At 49.3% G+C, this 17,254-nt stretch overlaps 1 protein-coding gene and 2 long non-coding RNA genes across 18 annotated transcripts in view; 1 reads left to right on the top strand and 2 right to left on the bottom strand.

Moving 5' to 3' along the window:
• The first annotated feature begins 988 nt into the window (after nucleotides 1–988).
• Nucleotides 989–1,676, top strand: LOC126992732 (uncharacterized). Of its 11 annotated transcripts, none has more exons than XR_007746959.1 (4): nucleotides 1,008–1,144; nucleotides 1,260–1,285; nucleotides 1,326–1,487; nucleotides 1,528–1,676. It is a non-coding gene; the product is annotated as an uncharacterized LOC126992732 (long non-coding RNA). The 11 variants fall into 11 exon arrangements; XR_007746960.1 differs by having other exon boundaries at nucleotides 1,260–1,325; nucleotides 1,367–1,487; XR_007746952.1 differs by lacking the exon at nucleotides 1,008–1,144 and adding an exon at nucleotides 1,179–1,205 and having other exon boundaries at nucleotides 1,246–1,285; nucleotides 1,367–1,487.
• Nucleotides 1,490–17,254, bottom strand: part of LOC126992730 (DIS3-like exonuclease 2) — a 62,801-nt gene continuing 47,036 nt past the window's right edge. For 4 of the 5 annotated variants that reach the window (XM_050851547.1, XM_050851545.1, XM_050851546.1 and 1 more), the window contains 8 exons: nucleotides 14,260–14,737; nucleotides 12,028–12,247; nucleotides 10,795–10,848; nucleotides 9,081–9,182; nucleotides 4,745–6,363; nucleotides 4,156–4,300; nucleotides 3,737–3,955; nucleotides 1,490–3,002 (listed from right to left, as the gene is read on the bottom strand). In XM_050851547.1, coding sequence (XP_050707504.1) covers nucleotides 1,734–3,002; nucleotides 3,737–3,955; nucleotides 4,156–4,300; nucleotides 4,745–6,363; nucleotides 9,081–9,182; nucleotides 10,795–10,848; nucleotides 12,028–12,247; nucleotides 14,260–14,737 — 4,106 coding nt within the window. In that variant the 3' untranslated portion in view covers nucleotides 1,490–1,733. Of the gene's footprint in view, nucleotides 3,003–3,736; nucleotides 3,956–4,155; nucleotides 4,301–4,744; nucleotides 6,364–9,080; nucleotides 9,183–10,794; nucleotides 10,849–12,027; nucleotides 12,248–13,757; nucleotides 14,053–14,259; nucleotides 14,738–17,254 lie in introns of those variants that run through there. The other variant, XM_050851548.1, reaches the window with a different exon arrangement.
• Nucleotides 6,648–9,037, bottom strand: LOC126992734 (uncharacterized). Of its 2 annotated transcripts, none has more exons than XR_007746964.1 (3): nucleotides 7,941–9,037; nucleotides 7,613–7,694; nucleotides 6,648–6,800 (listed from the first exon to the last, which is right to left on the bottom strand). It is a non-coding gene; the product is annotated as an uncharacterized LOC126992734 (long non-coding RNA). The 2 variants fall into 2 exon arrangements; XR_007746963.1 differs by lacking the exon at nucleotides 6,648–6,800 and adding an exon at nucleotides 7,379–7,448.

Raw genomic sequence — 17,254 nt, 5'->3', positions numbered from 1 at the left:
TTTCTTTAATTGTTTTCTTTCTTTCTTTCTTTTCTTCTCTTGCTTATTTTCTTCTTCTTTTTCTCTCTCTATCTTTCTTTCTTTAACTTGTTTTCTTTCTTTTCTTCTTTGTCTCATTTTCTTCTTTATTTTCTTTCTTTCTTTCTTTCTTTTCTTCTCTTGCTAATTTTCTTCTTTTTTTCTCTCTATCTTTCTTTCTTTAACTTATTTTCTTTCTTTTCTTCTGTCTCATTTTCTTCTTTAGTTTCTCTCTTTCTTTCTTTCTTCTTTTTCCTCTCTCACTATCTCACTTTTTCTTTCATTTTCTCTCATTTTTTTCTTTCTTTCTTTCTTAAACTGATTTTCTTCCTCTCTTTATTTTTTCTTTTGTCTTCTTCTCTTACTCACTTTCTTTAATTTTTCTCTTTTTTTCTCTATCTTTCTTTCTTTCATTTTCCTTCCTTCCTTTCTCTCATTTCTTTCTTTCTTCTCTGACTATCTCACTTTTTCTTTCTTTCTTTCTTTCTTTCTTTCTTGCTCACTATCTCACTTTTGCTTTCTTTCTTTCTTTCTTGCACAATACTGAGGTAGACCGAGTACCTGTGTGTGCGTGTGTGTGTGTGCGTGTGTGTGTGTGCGTGTGTGTGTGCGTATATATATGGGCTGGAGGGACACTATAGGACGCTGCTGATTGTTTTCTTTTTTTTTCTTTTTTTGAAGCTCCGTCGTCGCTCGGAAACACACGGACGAACGAACGCACGAATGTGGAAGCGGAATAACGGAGGGAAGAGGAAATAAGGATGATAATGATAGGAAGTGGAGGAGAGTGGAAGGAAGACAGTGGAAGGGAGTGGAAGGAAGGAGAGTGGGAGAAAGTGGAAGGGAGAGAAAGGAAGGAAGGAAGAGGGAGAGTGGAAGAAAGTGGAAGAAAGTGGAAGGGAAGGAGAGAAATAATAATGATAAAAATAATAATAATAATAATAATAATAATAATAATAATAATAATCATCACCGTAACCATCAGAGGAGGTGGAGGAGGTGGAGTGGGTGTTACAGTAGTGGAATTTTGGGCAGTGACATGGATGGATTGGTAGCTAGTGGTTGTGAGGTGGAGTTTAGGGCAGTGGGTGAATGTGGAGTGGGGTGGAGAGGTTGCTGGGTGGAAGTGGGGGTGGATGTGGTGGGGGTTAAAAGGTTGTTGAGTGGATGTGGAGGGGGGTGGAAAGGTTGCTGGGTGGAGTGGGTGGTTGTAGAGGGGGTTAAAAGGTTGCTGGGAGGAGTGGGTGGATGTGGAGGGGGTGGAAAGGTTGCTGGGTGGAGTGGGTGGTTGTGGAGGGGGTTAAAAGGTTGCTGGGTGGAGTGGGTGGTTGTGGAGGGGGGTGGAGAGGTTGCTGGGAGGAGTGGGTGGATGTGGAGGGGGTGGAAAGGTTGCTGGGTGGAGTGGGTGGTTGTGGAGGGGGTGGAAAGGTTGCTGGGTGGAAGTGAGGTGGATGTGGAGGGGTTAAAAGGTTGCTGTGTGGAGTGGGTGGTTGTGGAGGGGGTGGAGAGGTTGCTGGGTGGAGTGGGTGGATCTGGGGTGGACTTTCAAAGGTTGCAGAGGGGAGTGGATGGAGTGGTTGTCGTGGGTGGCTGTGGGACAACTTCTGAGGCTGCGAAGTGGAGTGGGTGGAGTCTAAAGCTTGTCAGGTGGAGTGGGAGGGTGTGGGAGGGTGGAGGAGGAGTGGCAGTGCATGTGGAGGGGTGGAGTGGAGGGGTCAGTGGGCGGGGCGGAGCAGAACCGTCTGGAACTTTAATGTGGAGTTATCAAGTGGCTTCAGCACCACCTCCACTTGGGTCAGAACCGCCACTTCCTGGACGAGGGGCGGGCGGCCGGCCTCCCCCGCCCAGTGGAGTGTGAGGGAGGGGGGGCGGCCAGGGGGGCGGGTGTAGTTGGTGGCGGTGAGGGGGAGTGCGTTGGTGTAGACCCGGCGGACCAGGCCGAGGCGGGTCAGGAGTGCGTCAAAAGAGTGGTCCAGGACTTGCAGGGCCAGGGCGGGCTGCACCAGCGCCCCGCACCGCCGCACCACCGCCCCGAGGCACAGCTCCCCGCTCGCCTCCTGCACCGTCTTGGCGGCGCGTTTCCGGTCGTTGCAGTGCTCACAGACCTTAGGCAGGATGGGCGGGGCCAGGGCCGGGGCGGGGCAGGGTGGGTCCAGGGTGTGGGCCAGGAGGCGGTGCACCAGGATGTCTGGGAAGCGCCTGATGGGTGAGGTGAAGTGTGTGTACCGCGGTACACTGAGGGCGTAGTGGCGGTGGTGTGCCGGCAGCTCCGCCTCGCCCCCCGCCCCGGGCGTGAAGTAGCGTGCAAACTGCATGGGGCGGCTGCACAGCGAGGCCGCCGCCAGCGCCACCACCCCGGACAGCCCCTCCAGTGATGCCTGCAGCGCCCCGGCGGAGGAGGCGTCCAGGGGCACGCCGGCGGCTGCTAGCGCACGCACGGTGCCGTGCATGGGGCCGGGCAGCGGCGGGGGGTGGCGGCGCAGCACAGCCTGGCGGGGCGACGCCTCGTAGATGCGCTCTGCGGCGGCCATGTTGGCCATCAGCATGAGCTCCTCCACCAGGTGGTGCGCCTCGGGGCCGTCCCCGATGTCCCCGCCCTCCAGCAGCCCCAGCGGCCGCCGCGTGGCGGGGTCCACCGTGAAGGCCAGGCGGGGCTGCTGTAGGTGCAGCGCCCCGCCCTCGAAGCGCTTCCGCCGCAGTGTGGCCGCCAGGCCGTGCAGTGCCTCCACCACGGCCGCCACCGCCGCGGGGGTGTGGGGCGGGGCCACGGGGGGCAGGTCGGGGTCAGGGGCAGCAGTGATGACAGCCTGGGCGTGGGCGTAGGTCAGCTGGGCGCAGGACCGGATCACCGTGCGGCCGAACCACTCGCTGAGCACCTGCCCCCCGGCCCCCACCTCCCACACCACAGACACCGCCAGCTTGTCCCCGCCAGGCACCAGGCTGCACAGGCCCTCACTCAGCGCACGGGGCAGCATGGGCACCACCTGGGGAGAGGGGGGCGTCAGCACACAGATAGACAGAGATAGATAGATAGATGGATATTCATTGACCACAAGTGTGTTTAAGAATGTTAATTTGGTTAATATGACAACAGTTCCAATCTGTTCTCCACATTCAGCACTTAAGCAAAATCTTTATATAGTCAATAAAATATACAGAACTCTGGTGTTGTTACTGGATTAAAAATAGTTAAAAAAATATTAAAACTTTATAAATTATATTAAACTACTTACTTACACACACACACACACACACACACACACACACACACACACACACACACACACTCCATAAGGGAAAAAAAAATATGATAACAAAAAAAAGAGAAAAGAGACACATCCTCTCTACTCTCCTTTCTCACCCCTCCACACACCCCACACACCCCTCCCATCCCCCCCACACCCCCTCCCTGACCCTCCCACACCCCCACATACCCTCCTTGCACCTCCCCCACCCCATACACACCTTCCCTGACGCTCCCCACCCCACACACACCCTCCCTGTCCTCACCCACCCCACACACACCTTCCCTGACCCTCCCACACCCCCACATACCCTCCTTGCACCTCCCCCACCCCACACACACCTTCCCTGACCATCCTCCACCCCCCACACACACCCTCCCTGTCCTCACCCATCCCCCCCACAACCCCCTCCGTAACCCTCCACCCCACCCCACACACACCCTCCCTGCCCCTCCACCTCCACCCACACCCACCTTGTCCACCAGATACACGGATGTGGCGCGCTGGGCGGCCACCTCATCCAGCGCTGAGCCTTCCCGTACAAAGAAGGAGACATCCGCGATATGTACCCCGACCTTCAGCCGCCCCCCGGGGAGTCGGGTGCAGGAGATCGCGTCGTCCAGGTCACGGGCGGTGGGCGGGTCGATTGTGAAGATGCACTCGTGGCGAAGGTCAGTGCGCCGTGACAATTCCTATGGGGGGGTGGAAATAGATGGGGATAAGTGGGAGATTGATAGAGAAATGGGTAACGATGATGGGTGTTACATGGGAAGGGTTGGGAAGGGTAGGGATGGGTAGGGTAGGGTAGGGATGGGACACACACACACACACACACACACACACAGCCCCCCCACCCCTCGCACCTCCCCGATATGACCCCCAAATGACCCACCTCCTCCGGTATGTCCCAGGGCAGGGTCGGGAGGTCAACTAAGGTCGCGGGCGGAAACGGATCATCCTCCACCCCATTCTCCAGCAGCAGCGCCTCCGTCTCTGCATCCAGGTCGCCCACTTCACCCACCACGCGGACCAACTCACTGTGGAGGGGGTGGAAGAGAAGGGGGAAGGGTGTTAGTGGAGTGGGAGGGAGGTGAGGGGAGGGGAGGGGGGGTGTTGGTGATGGTGAGGAGGAGGAGGAGGAGGAGGAGAGGATATGGAGGAAGAGAGGAAAAAGAGAAGGGAAAGGAAGAAAGTGAAGAGGAGGAGGAGGAGGAGGAGGAGGAGGAGGAGGAGGAAAAAGAAGAAAAAAGAGGAGGAGGAGGAGGAGGAAAAAGAAGAACAAAGAGGAGGAGGAGGAGGAGGAGGAGGAGGAGGATAAAAATGAGAGAGAGAAAGAGAGAGAGAGAGAATGGGTTGCAAATTAAGAGGAGGAAGAGGAGGAGGAAGAGGAGGAAGAGGAGGAGGAGGTGCCACGGTTCATATATCAAGAGAAGGAACACACACACACACACACACACACACACACACACACACACACTCACCCCATAGCATACTTCGGCTCGGACCACTGTGCGATGCGACATAGGAAGATCCGATCCTTCACAACCTCCGCAAACCGTCCTCTCCAGTCTCCCGGAAGCTGCGCAAATGGGACCTTCATTCTCGGGACCCGGTGATCCGTCGGGGCGAAGAGCGCGTAGACGGGGTTGCGGTCGGGGAAGGTCTTCAGGGCCCCAGCGGCAAGGCGTGTGTGTTTCCGCTCGGCTATGTAGACCACGTGTCCAGTCCGCTGAATGAAGCGTTCCCACTCGGCCAAACGCTTGATCTGCGCGATGGTTGGCTCCGTCCGCTGTGGCTTCGGCTGCTTCTGTGGGGTGCGGTTTGGGGTGCCGGTGTGCTTTGGGGTCTGCGGGGTCTGTGGGGTGACTGTGCCTCCCCCCCCGCCCCCCCCAGGCACTCCCACACCCCCTCCATCCCCTCTCCTTCCTCCCTTCGCTTCGATATCCACAACGTATTTCGCCTCGATTTTCCCTCCTTCGTTCTTGCTTCCCTTCCCCTTCTCCTTCCTCACCCTGGTCTTCCTCTTCTTCCTCGCATCCTCCCCAGCGTCCCTTCTTCCCTTGGGGGTGTCCTGGGCCCCTGTGGAAGCCCCCCTGTGGGTCCCAATGTCCGGTGTCACATCCTTTTCAATTTTTACGTTCGCCGACACATCCTCGGACTTACACCCCTCTGTATCCCCGGTGGCTTTCGGCATGGGGTTGGGGTTGTTCGTAGGGGTGGAGTGAGGTTCCCCCGGGGTGTTGGCGTCCCCCTGTGGTGTCCCGGGCCCAAAGGACGCCTCCCACTGGGCCTGGAAGAAGGCTTGATCCTCGCGTAACTGATCATAATTTAGGGATTCGCTTTCTCCACTTTCATTGTCCACGGATTCGCATTCGCTGAGTTCGTCGGGCGCCACGGCCCTCCCTAGCCTGGCACTGTCCTCCTCCTCTTCCTCTTCCTCCTCCTCTTCCTTTGGGTGCATGTGGAAGGAGGTGGAAGAGGAGGAGGAAGGTAGAAGGGTCAGAGTGTCGATTTGTGTGGATAGGTTTTGAATTTCCTCCACTACCTCCTCTTCTTTTTTAATCACTTCTCCTCCTCCTCCTCCGTCTTCCTCCTCCTTCTTCTCCTTCTTCCTCCCTCTTCCTCTCCGCTTCCTCCTCTTCTTACTCGCCGTTTCCTTCTTCTTCCCTTCACTCCTCCCTCCTCCTCCTCCTTTTCCTCTCTTCTTCTCCTCCTCCTCCTCCTCCTCCTCCTCTATCAAAACATCACTGTCACCTTGCCCTAAGTCTTCCACCACTCCTCCTCCTCCTCCTCCTCCTCCTCCTCCTCCTCCTCTATTAACATTAGGCCTATTAGCAATATTTCTGGCATCTTTCAGCCTAACAGCAGAAGCAGTAGTAGTAGTAGTAGTAGTAGTAGTAGTAGCAGCTATATCCCTTCCAGCAGTAGCAGTAGTAGTAGTAGTAGTAGTAGTGGTAGCTGTGGTAGTGGTTGTTTCCTGTAGTGGCTGTGTCGTGTGTGTGGTAGTGATTGTGGTGGATGTTGTTGTGGTTGTTCCCAGCACGAGGTCGCGCTGGGATGGGTTTCCAGAGAGGTACTCGTCCAGCGAATCATACAGCACCTGTGTGGGAGAGAGAGGAGGATTGAACACCTTGTAACAGCACACAACAGCATCGAATGGTCTATACAAGGAATGGAGAGCAGTGTGTGGGAGAGAGAGGAGGATCGAACACCAAGGAACAGCACACAACAGCATCGAATGGTCTATACAAGGAATGGAGAGCAGTGTGTGGGAGAGAGAGGAGGATTAAACACCAAGGAACAGCACACAACAGCATCGAATGGTCTATACAAGGAATGGAGAGCAGTGTGTGGAGAGAGAGAGGATCAACACCTTGTAACAGCACACAACAGCATCGAATGGTCTATACAAGGAATGGAGAGCAGTGTGTGGGAGAGAGAGGAGGATTAAACACCAAGGAACAGCACACAACAGCATCGAATGGTCTATACAAGGAATGGAGAGCAGTGTGTGGGAGAGAGAGGAGGATCGAACACCTTGTAACAGCACACAACAGCATCGAATGGTCTATACAAGGAATGGAGAGCAGTGTGTGGGAGAGAGGAGGATTGAACACCAAGGAACAGCACACAACAGCATCGAATGGTCTATACAAGGAATGGAGAGCTGTGTGTGGGAGAGAGAGGAGGATCGAACACCAAGGAACAGCACACAACAGCATCGAATGGTCTATACAAGGAATGGAGAGCTGTGTGTGGGAGAGAGAGGAGGATCGAACACCATGGAACAGCACACAACAGCATCGAATGGTCTATACAAGGAATGGAGAGCAGTGTGGGAGAGAGAGGAGGATTGAACACCTTGTAACAGCACACAAGGGCATCTAATGGCATATACAAGGAATGGAGAGCAGTGTGTGGGAGAGAGGAGGATTGAACACCAAGGAACAGCACACAACAGCATCGAATGGTCTATACAAGGAATGGAGAGCAGTGTGTGGGAGAGAGAGGAGGATCTAACACCAAGGAACAGCACACAAGGGCATCTAATGGCATATACAAGGAATGGAGAGCAGTGTGTGGGAGAGAGGAGGATTGAACACCAAGGAACAGCACACAACAGCATCGAATGGTCTATACAAGGAATGGAGAGCAGTGTGTGGGAGAGAGAGGAGGATTGAACACCTTGTAACAGCACACAAGGGCATCTAATGGCATATACAAGGAATGGAGAGCTGTGTGTGGGAGAGAGAGGAGGATCGAACACCAAGGAACAGCACACAACAGCATCGAATGGTCTATACAAGGAATGGAGAGCAGTGTGTGGGAGAGAGAGGAGGATCTAACACCTTGGAACAGCACACAACAGCATCGAATGGTCTATACAAGGAATGGAGAGCAGTGTGTGGGAGAGAGAGGAGGATTGAACACCTTGTAACAGCACACAAGGGCATCTAATGGCATATACAAGGAATGGAGAGCTGTGTGTGGGAGAGAGAGGAGGATCGAACACCAAGGAACAGCACACAACAGCATCGAATGGTCTATACAAGGAATGGAGAGCAGTGTGTGGGAGAGAGAGGAGGATATAACACCTTGGAACATCACAAAACAGCATCGAATGGTCTATACAAGGAATGGAGAGCTGTGTGTGGGAGAGAGAGGAGGATTAAACACCAAGGAACAGCACACAACAGCATCGAATGGTCTATACAAGGAATGGAGAGCAGTGTGTGGGAGAGAGAGGAGGATCTAACACCTTGGAACAGCACACAACAGCATCGAATGGTCTATACAAGGAATGGAGAGCAGTGTGTGGGAGAGAGAGGAGGATTGCACACCTTGTAACAGCACACAACAGCATCGAATGGTCTATACAAGGAATGGAGAGCAGTGTGTGGGAGAGAGAGGAGGATTGAACACCATGGAACAGCACACAACAGCATCGAATGGTCTATACAAGGAATGGAGAGCAGTGTGTGGGAGAGAGAGGAGGATTAAACACCAAGGAACAGCACACAACAGCATCGAATGGTCTATACAAGGAATGGAGAGCAGTGTGTGGGAGAGAGAGGAGGATCTAACACCAAGGAAAAGCACACAAGGGCATTTAACCGTGTATGAAAGGAATGGACATCAGTGACAACCATATAACAGCATTTGACAGCATTTGACAGCAGGAAACATTAGCACCACAGAACAGAGATGAAAATACTTTGACAGCTTTGGACCAGGAGCCAGAGGGGGGAGGGGGGGGGGTTCAACCTAGCTGGAAAGGTATCGAATTTTAACCCACTTAAAACCGGCATTTGACGAGACTTGCCAGCATTTCACTGCACTTGAGAGCATTGATTCTGTAGCTATGATGAGAAGGAGATTCTATGTATACTTAAAACAGCATTGATTGTATTGTTATGATGTAAAATTTGTGGATCTTGAGGAGGAATTTCATACATGCAATCAATCATGTGTTTTTCCTTCCTTCCTTCCTTCCTTCCCTCTTTCCTTTCTCTCTCTCTTCCTTCCTTCCTTCCTTCATCTTTCCCTCCTTCCTTTCTCTTTCTCTTCCTTCCTTCCTTCCCTCTTTCTCCTTCATATATTTTCCCTTCCTTCCTTCTTTCCCCCTCTCCTTCCTTCCTTCTTTCCTTCTCTCTCCCTCTCCTTCCTTCCTTCTCTCTCCCTTCCCTTCCGTTCCTAACATTTCTTCTTAACTCTTCCTCTTCCTACTCCTCCACCTCCTCCTCCTTCCCCCAACTCACTCCTCCACCCTAACCCCCCCCACCCCCCACTCCTCCACACACACACACATCCACATACCTTCCATTGGTGTGGCGGAAACAGCTCCACCGCCACCACATCCCCGTGTAGGGCCGCGTGCCGATCATGTACCCCGCCAATATAGATGTCCATCCCCCCGTCCTGTGGGTGAGCGGGGCGTTAGCGGGGCGGGGGAGACGGGGGAGGAGGAGGAGGGGGGGATGGTGTTGTGGGTGGAGGGTGGGGGGGAAGGAAGGAGGATGAAGTGGAGGGAAGGAAGGAAGGAGGAGAGTTAGGGAGAGAGGAAGGATGGAAGGAAGGAGAGAGAGAGAGAGAGAGAGAGAGAGAGAGAGAGAGAGAGAGAGAGAGAGAGAGAGAGAGGTTCAAGGAAATACATAAATTAAAAATACATAATCTATCTATTTATATATCAACTTAACAATCTATTCAACAATCTATCTCTCTATCATACTTATTATTATTATTATTATTATTATTATTATTATTATTATTATTATTTGTATATATGAATTTTAAGAAAGAACTTGAACTTGATATAAAAATTTGGATGTTCAGAATAAGAAAAAAAAGAGAGCTTACTAGTCATGTACACTTAAAACTACGTACACACACACACACACACACACACACACACACACACACACACACAATCATTCCCCTTCCTTCTTCAGTAAATTCATCTCTCTCTTTCTTTCTTCCCTTCTCTCTTCCTATCTTCTTTCCCTCCCTATCTCCACCATTCTCAAGATAGGCCAGTCTCCCCTTCTTCTATATATAAGTTTCCCTCGGTCTCCCCTCCTCGGCTATTAGACCTATTAGTGTTTCTATAAGGATCTCCGTTTTCTATTCCCAGCCCTTTGAAGATGAGGGAAGGAAGGGGAAGGAAGAGGGCAGAGAGAGGAAGGGAGGAGAAGAGAAGGGGAAGGAAGAGGAAGGGAGGGGAAGAGAAGGGGAAGGAAGAGGAGAGAGAGGAAGAGAAGGGGAAGGAAGGGGTAGGAAGAGAGAGAGAGAGAGAGAGAGAGAGAGAGAGAGAGAGAGAGAGAGAGAGAGAGAGAGAGAGAGAGAGAGAGAGAGAGAGAGAGAGAGAGAGAGAGAGAGAGAGAGAGAGAGAGAGAGAGAGAGAGAGAGAGAGAGAGAGAGAGAGAGAGAGAGCGTAAGAACTTGACCTTGATATAAAAATTTGGATGCAAGAACTTGAACTTGATATAAAAATTTGAGAGAGAGAGAGAGAGAGAGAGAGAGAGAGAGAGAGAGAGAGAGAGAGAGAGAGAGAGAGAGAGAGAGAGAGAGAGAGAGAGAGAGATACACTTCCCTATGCTTACACAGCCCCACACACACACACACACACACACACACACACACACACACACAAACACACACACAGTCTCCTCTGCTGTAATAAAAATAAAAAAATAAAATAAAAAAGAGAGAATTGATTAAAGAAGTAGAGATAAATTTGATATATTAAAGTTAAAAAAAAATAATAATGTTTAAATATTAATTCTCACCCAAGCTAGCACACACACACACACACACACACACACACACACACACACACACACACACACACACACAAAAAGAAAAACACACACACACACACACACACACACACACACACACAAAAAAAAACACACACACACACACACACACACACACACAAAAAGAAAAACACACACACACACACACACACACACACACACACACACACACTCGTAGGGTAAACAAGAAACTTCCGACGAATACCAAGAATTACCGGCGCGCTGATATAAGCATCCTCGTAGTTCTTGGGGTTGATACGGAGCACACCCTGGGGGGGGAGAGAGAGAAGGGGGGGGGGGCGATTAGAACAGGGGTGATTGGGGGGGTGTAGGGGCAGAGGGTGAGACATATATATTGGCATTATGAACATTTATGCATTTATGAATTTTAAGAACTTGAACTTGATACAAAAATTTGGATGTGAGAGCTTATTAGTGGCTTACAGGGAGAGGAAGGGAGAGAGAGAGAGAGAGAGTCAGAGAGGAAGGAAGGGAGAGAAAGGAGGTGAGGGAAGGAGGGAGAGGAAGGAAGGAAAGGGAGGAGGGAAGGAAAAGGAAGGGAGGGAAAGGAAGAGGAAGGAAGAGGAAGAGAGAGAGAGAGAGAGAGAGAGAGAGAGAGAGAGAGAGAGAGAGAGAGAGAGAGAGAGAGAGAGAGAATGGTGAATCTATAAGCATAATACTTTTCATTATGTCAACCAAAATACACAAATAAAACATTCAATAAAATCATATAAATCATAACACTATATCATTAACCTGTGAATGAGAATGAGTAAAATGGAAAATTAATTAATATATATATGAAAGAAATATATATATACACAATACATATAAGACATTGATTATATTATTTTATTTATCATATAACTTAAAACTAAATTATTTCTTGCTTTCGTTAAATGTATCAAGTTATTTCTATGTATAAATTTGTATTATTGTTATTATTATTATCATTATTTTTTGTTATGTATCCTCCTCTATTTAATTATATATATCCAAAAACATACACAAACACATATATAGAATTCACACACACACACACACACACACACACACACACATTTATTTTTCAACGCACACACAGACACACCTTATCAAAATTAAAACACACACACACACACACACACACACACACACACACACACACACACACACACACATACACTATCAAAACACACACACACACACATACTCTATCAAAACACACACACACACATAAACTATCAAAACACACACACACACATACACTATCAAAACACACACACACACACATACACTATCAAAACACAGACACAGACACACATACACTATCAAAACACACACACACACACACACATACTCTATCAAAACACACATACAAACACACTCTATCAAAACACACACATACACACACACACACACACTCTATCAAAACACACACACACACACACACACACACCGGGGCTCACCTCAATCACCTCCCCCTTCTTCAGCTTCTCCTGCACCTGAAACAGACTCATGTAGGAGTTGAACACTGGGAGTGGCTTGCGGGCGGGCGGGTGGCCGGGGTGCATGCGCGTGGGGGTGCCCGTGGGCGTGGCGGGGCCGGACCGGGGCGGCGGGGTGGTGCGGCGCGAGGAGGAGGAGGAGGAGCTGCCCCCCCCGCCACCACCCTCACTATTGGCCATGCTGTGGGGGGGAGAGAGGGGTGAGAGGTGATGGAGGTGCGGGAAATGTTCACAACACACACAAACAATACTCCAGCCTTTCACCCGACGCACTCAGGTCATCGCCACCTTTTCTTATGCCAGGTCAATGGGGCAGGGGGGTCAATGGGGCAGAGGGATCAATAGGTCAGGGGGGTCAATGGGACAGGAGGGTCAATGGGGCAGGGGGGTCAATGGGGCAGAGGGGTCAATGGGGCAAGGGGGTCAATGGGGCAAGGGGGTCAATGGGGCAGGGGGTCAATGGGGCAGGGGGGTCAATGGGGCAGAGGGGTCAATGGGGCAAGGGGGTCAATGGGGCAGGAGGGTCAATGAGTCAGGGGGTCAATAGGGGTATGGTCCCTCAATGTTTCTTTATTATGGCGCCCACCACAGCGAGGAATTATGCACCTAATGGCTACCCCGGGCATTAATACCAAGATTAAGAACCTCTAGAACCATGACCAGCACCATCGACCTCACGGGGTGCAGGGAGGGCAAGGCTTCCCCTGCCAAGAGGTTATGCCAGGTCTGGTTAAGTAGCAGGAGAGGTTTGGTTACATTCAGCTATATTTGTTTGGTTTCATAATTTACAATAAATAATTAAGATGCATCCACTCAATATCTGCCCAAGACCTTCACTCATCATTGTGGAGGGAGGAAACTGAGGGAAAATACGCCATTAATAAAATAAAGAGAAAAATGTTTGCGTAATTTTCAACATGGCGTAAGACCCTCCCTTCTTTCCCTTCCACCCGGCTCCATTATTTTCCACTTTCCGCCATTAATACTCGCTTCCACTCACCAAACCTCCACTCAAATTAAGCCCAAGATATCCATTCATCATTGTGGAGGGAGAAAACAAAGGGAAAATACGCCATTACTAAAATAAAGGGAAAAATGTTTGCGTAATTTTCAACATGGCGTAAGATCCTCCCTCGCTTTCCCTTCCACCCGGCTCTGTTATTTTCCACTTTCCGCCATTAATACTCGCTTCCACTCACCAAACCTCCACTCAAATTAAGCCCTACACCTTTATTCATCATTGTGGAGGGAGGAAACTGAGGAAAAATACGCCATTACTAAAATAAAGGGAAAAATGTTTGTGTAATTTTCAACATGGCGTAAGACCCTCCCTCGCTGTCCCTCCCACCCCTCCCTCTTCTTTTCCATTTTCCTCCACTATTATCCACTTCCACCCAGCAATCCTCCACTCAAATTAAGCCCAAAACATCTATTTATCATTGTGGAGAGAGAAAGCAAAGAAATAAGGCGCCATAACGCACGTGGAAGCAAAAATGATAAAAATCGTTGCGTAAGATGACATGGCGTATAGGACTCCCTCCCTCGTTTTCCCTTCCACCCTTCCCTATTCTCTTCCACTTTTCTCCACTATCATCCACTTCCACCCAGCAAACATAGTCTCAAATTAAGCGCAAGACATCTAGCTATCATTGTGGAGGGGGTAAGTAAATAAATAAGCCGCCATAACTCACGTGGAAGCAAAAATGTTAAAAGATTTCCCTGTGTTGACAAGCCGTGGGCCGCCATAAACAGATCAATGGCGGACGGCGGGACAGTCTCGGAGCAGGGACGGTTTCTTTATTTATCTCGTTTTTCTTCGTTATTATCGTTTATTGAGGTTGTTTTGGGGCGTATTTTTGTTTTGTGGTTTATTGGGGAGGTTTGTTATTGGGGAAATGTCTTGGGAAATTTGGGATATGGGAAAAGAGGGTCCCTTGGGTTGAGATAGGAAGGAAATGGCGGGAAATTTGAATGTAACTTTTTCTCTCTCTCTCTCTCTCTCTTTTTATATATATATTTGAAAAGTATGTATTTTGAAGGAAGGAAGGAAGAGAGAGAGAGAGAGAGAGAGAGAGAGAGAGAGAGAGAGAGAGAGAGAGAGAGAGAGAGAGAGAGAGACACACACACACACACACACACACACACACACACACACACACACACACACACACACACACACACACACACACTCACCCATTAGCAGCAGAATCATGGAGGCTTCGGCGGCGAGGGTGGTTATGTGGACGAGCTGGTGGAGTGGTGGAGGAGGTGGTGGTGGTGGAGGTGGTGGTGGTGGCAGCAGTAGTGGAGCTGACCTTTCTCTGGATGGGTGACCTTGAGGCTGAATCCTTTGACCTTGCCCGTGAACTTGACCTTGGGGGAACGTTTGTGGGCGAGACGGACTTTCCCGAAACGTTTCCCGAGGACGCCGATGATGCCGATGATACTAACCTTCCCGCCCTGGTGGAAACGTTGGCAGACTTACCCGACTTACCGGAAACGTTCGAGGCCCGCCCGGAAACGTTGGATTTGCCGGAAACGTTCGATTTGCCGGAAACGTTGGATTTGGTGGAAACGTTGGATTTGGTGGAAACGTTCGAGGTGGATGATTTGGCGGAGTGGAGGGAGACTTCGCTGCCGGAGGGGGAGTGGGAGGTGGCGCCCGCCCGCTCTGAGGTGGAGGAGAAGGTGGAGGAGGAAGAGGAAGGAAGGAAAAAATAGATGGATGTTACAAGGAAAGGAAGATAAAGATGTGGAAGAAAGAGAGGAAGAAGTGGAAGAGGAGGTGGAAGAGGAGGAGGAGGAGGAGGTGGAGGAAGAAGGAAGGAAGTGGCGAGGAAAGGAAGATTTAGATATGGAAGAAAGAGAGGAAGAAGTGGAAGAGGAGGAGGAGGAAGAAGAGGAGGAAGAGGAGGAGAATGAGGGAGAGAAAGGAAGAATGGGAGATAGAGAGAAAAAAGGAGAGGGAGGAGGAGGAGGAGGAGGAGGGAAGAAGAGGGATGGAGGAAAGAAATGGAGGGGTGGAGGGAAAAGTGGAGACAGGAGGAGAGATGGATGGAGGGAAGAAACGAAAGGGAGGAGGAGGAGGAGGAGGAGGAGGAGGAGGAGGAGGAAGAATGGGAAGGGAAAGAAAAATCATTATTATTATTATTATTATTATTATTATTATTATTATTATTATTATTATTATTATTATTATTATTATTATTATTATTATTATTATTTAGCTAAACTTAACCCCTAATCTCTCTCTCTCTCTCTCTCTCTCTCTCTCTCTCTCTCTCTCGTTGCGTTACTGCGTCGAGAGAAGAGAACGAGGAGGAGGAGGAAGAGGAGGAGGAGGAGGAAGAGGAGGAGGAGGAGGAGGAGGAAGAAAGTAAAGAGGATAGGTTTAGACGGAAGACCAGGAAGAGAAATATATCCAAGAGGAGGAAGAAGAGGAAGAAGAAGAGGAGAAGGAGGAGGAGGAGGAGGAAGAAGAGGAGGAGAAGAGTAAGAAGAAAAAGAAAGAGAAGAAGAAGAAGAAGAAGAAGAAGAAGAAGAAGAAGAAGAAGCCCTATCCCATCCCTTAAGCTAGTGTGACCTTCCTCCCCTACTCCCAAAATGGCCTCGCCCAACTTAGACTATATTCAGTAATGGACGCAAATACTCTAAGATATATTTCACTATTAAAACTACTTACATACCAAATAGATTGCTGGAAACTTGAATATATTTGAATAACACATACATTACTTTATCAACTCTCCTCTTACTGTCCAAACCCCTTATGCAAGAGTTAACCAGCATCTTCACTCTTTCATCCCTATACTGTCCAAATCCCTTATGCAAGAGTTAACCAGCATCTTCACTCTTTCATCCCTGTACTGTCCAAATCCCTTATGCAAGAGTTAACCAGCATCTTCACTCTTTCATCCCTGTGCTGTCCAAATCCCTTATGCAAGAGTTAACCAGCATCTTCACTCTTTCATCCCTGTACTGTCCAAATCCCTTATGCAAGAGTTAACCAGCATCTTCACTCTTTCATCCCTGTGCTGTCCAAATCCCTTATGCAAGAGTTCACCAGCATCTTCACTCTTTCATCCCCATACTGTCCAAATCCCTTATGCAAGAGTTAACCAGCATCTTCACTCTTTCATCCCTCTACTGTCCAAATCCCTGATGCAAGAGTTAACCAGCATCTTCACTCTTTCATCCCCATACTGTCCAAATCCCTTATGCAAGAGTTAACCAGCATCTTCACTCTTTCATCCCTATACTGTCCAAATCCCTGATGCAAGAGTTAACCAGCATCTTCACTCTTTCATCCCTATACTGTCCAAATCCCTTATGCAAGAGTCAACCAGCATCTTCACTCTTTCATCCCTCTACTGTCCAAATCCTTTATGCAAGAGTTAACCAGCATCTTCACTCTTTCATCCCTATACTGTCCAAATCCCTGATGCAAGAGTTAACCGGCATCTTCACTCTTTCATCCCTGTGCTGTCCAAATCCCTTATGCAAGAGTTAACCAGCATCTTCACTCTTTCATCCCTATACTGTCCAAATCCCTTATGCAAGAGTTAACCAGCATCTTCACTCTTTCATCCCTGTGCGTCCAACCTTATGCAAGAGTTAACCAGCATCTTCACTCTTTCATCCCTATACTGTCCAAATCCCTTATGCAAGAGTTAACCAGCATCTTCACTCTTTCATCCCTGTGCTGTCCAAATCCCTTATGCAAGAGTTAACCGGCATCTTCACTCTTTCATCCCTATACTGTCCAAATCCCTTATGCTAGAGTTAACCAGCATCTTCACTCTTTCATCCCTCTACTGTCCAAATCCCTTACGCAAGAGTTAACCAGCATCTTCACTCTTTCATCCCTATACTGTCCAAATCCCTTATGCAAGAGTTAACCAGCATCTTCACTCTTTCATCCCTGTACTGTCCAAATCCCAGATGCAAGAGTTAACCAGCATCTTCACTCTTTCATCCCTGTGCTGTCCAAATCCCTTATGCAAGAGTTAACCAGAATCTTCACTCTTTCATCCCTATACTGTCCAAATCCCTGATGCAAGAGTCATTCTTTCATCTTTCACTCTTTCATCCCTATACTGTCCAAATCCCTTAGCATAGCGATGAAAGAGTGAAGATGCTGGTTAACTCTTGCATAAGGGGTTTGGACAGCACAGGGATGAAAGAGTGA

The sequence above is a fragment of the Eriocheir sinensis genome, unplaced genomic scaffold (assembly GCF_024679095.1).
Source record: "Eriocheir sinensis breed Jianghai 21 unplaced genomic scaffold, ASM2467909v1 Scaffold50, whole genome shotgun sequence".
NCBI classification, from domain to species: Eukaryota; Metazoa; Arthropoda; class Malacostraca; order Decapoda; family Varunidae; genus Eriocheir; species Eriocheir sinensis.
Note: the sequence above shows the minus strand (reverse complement) of the source record. Positions and strands in the feature narration are given on the sequence as shown.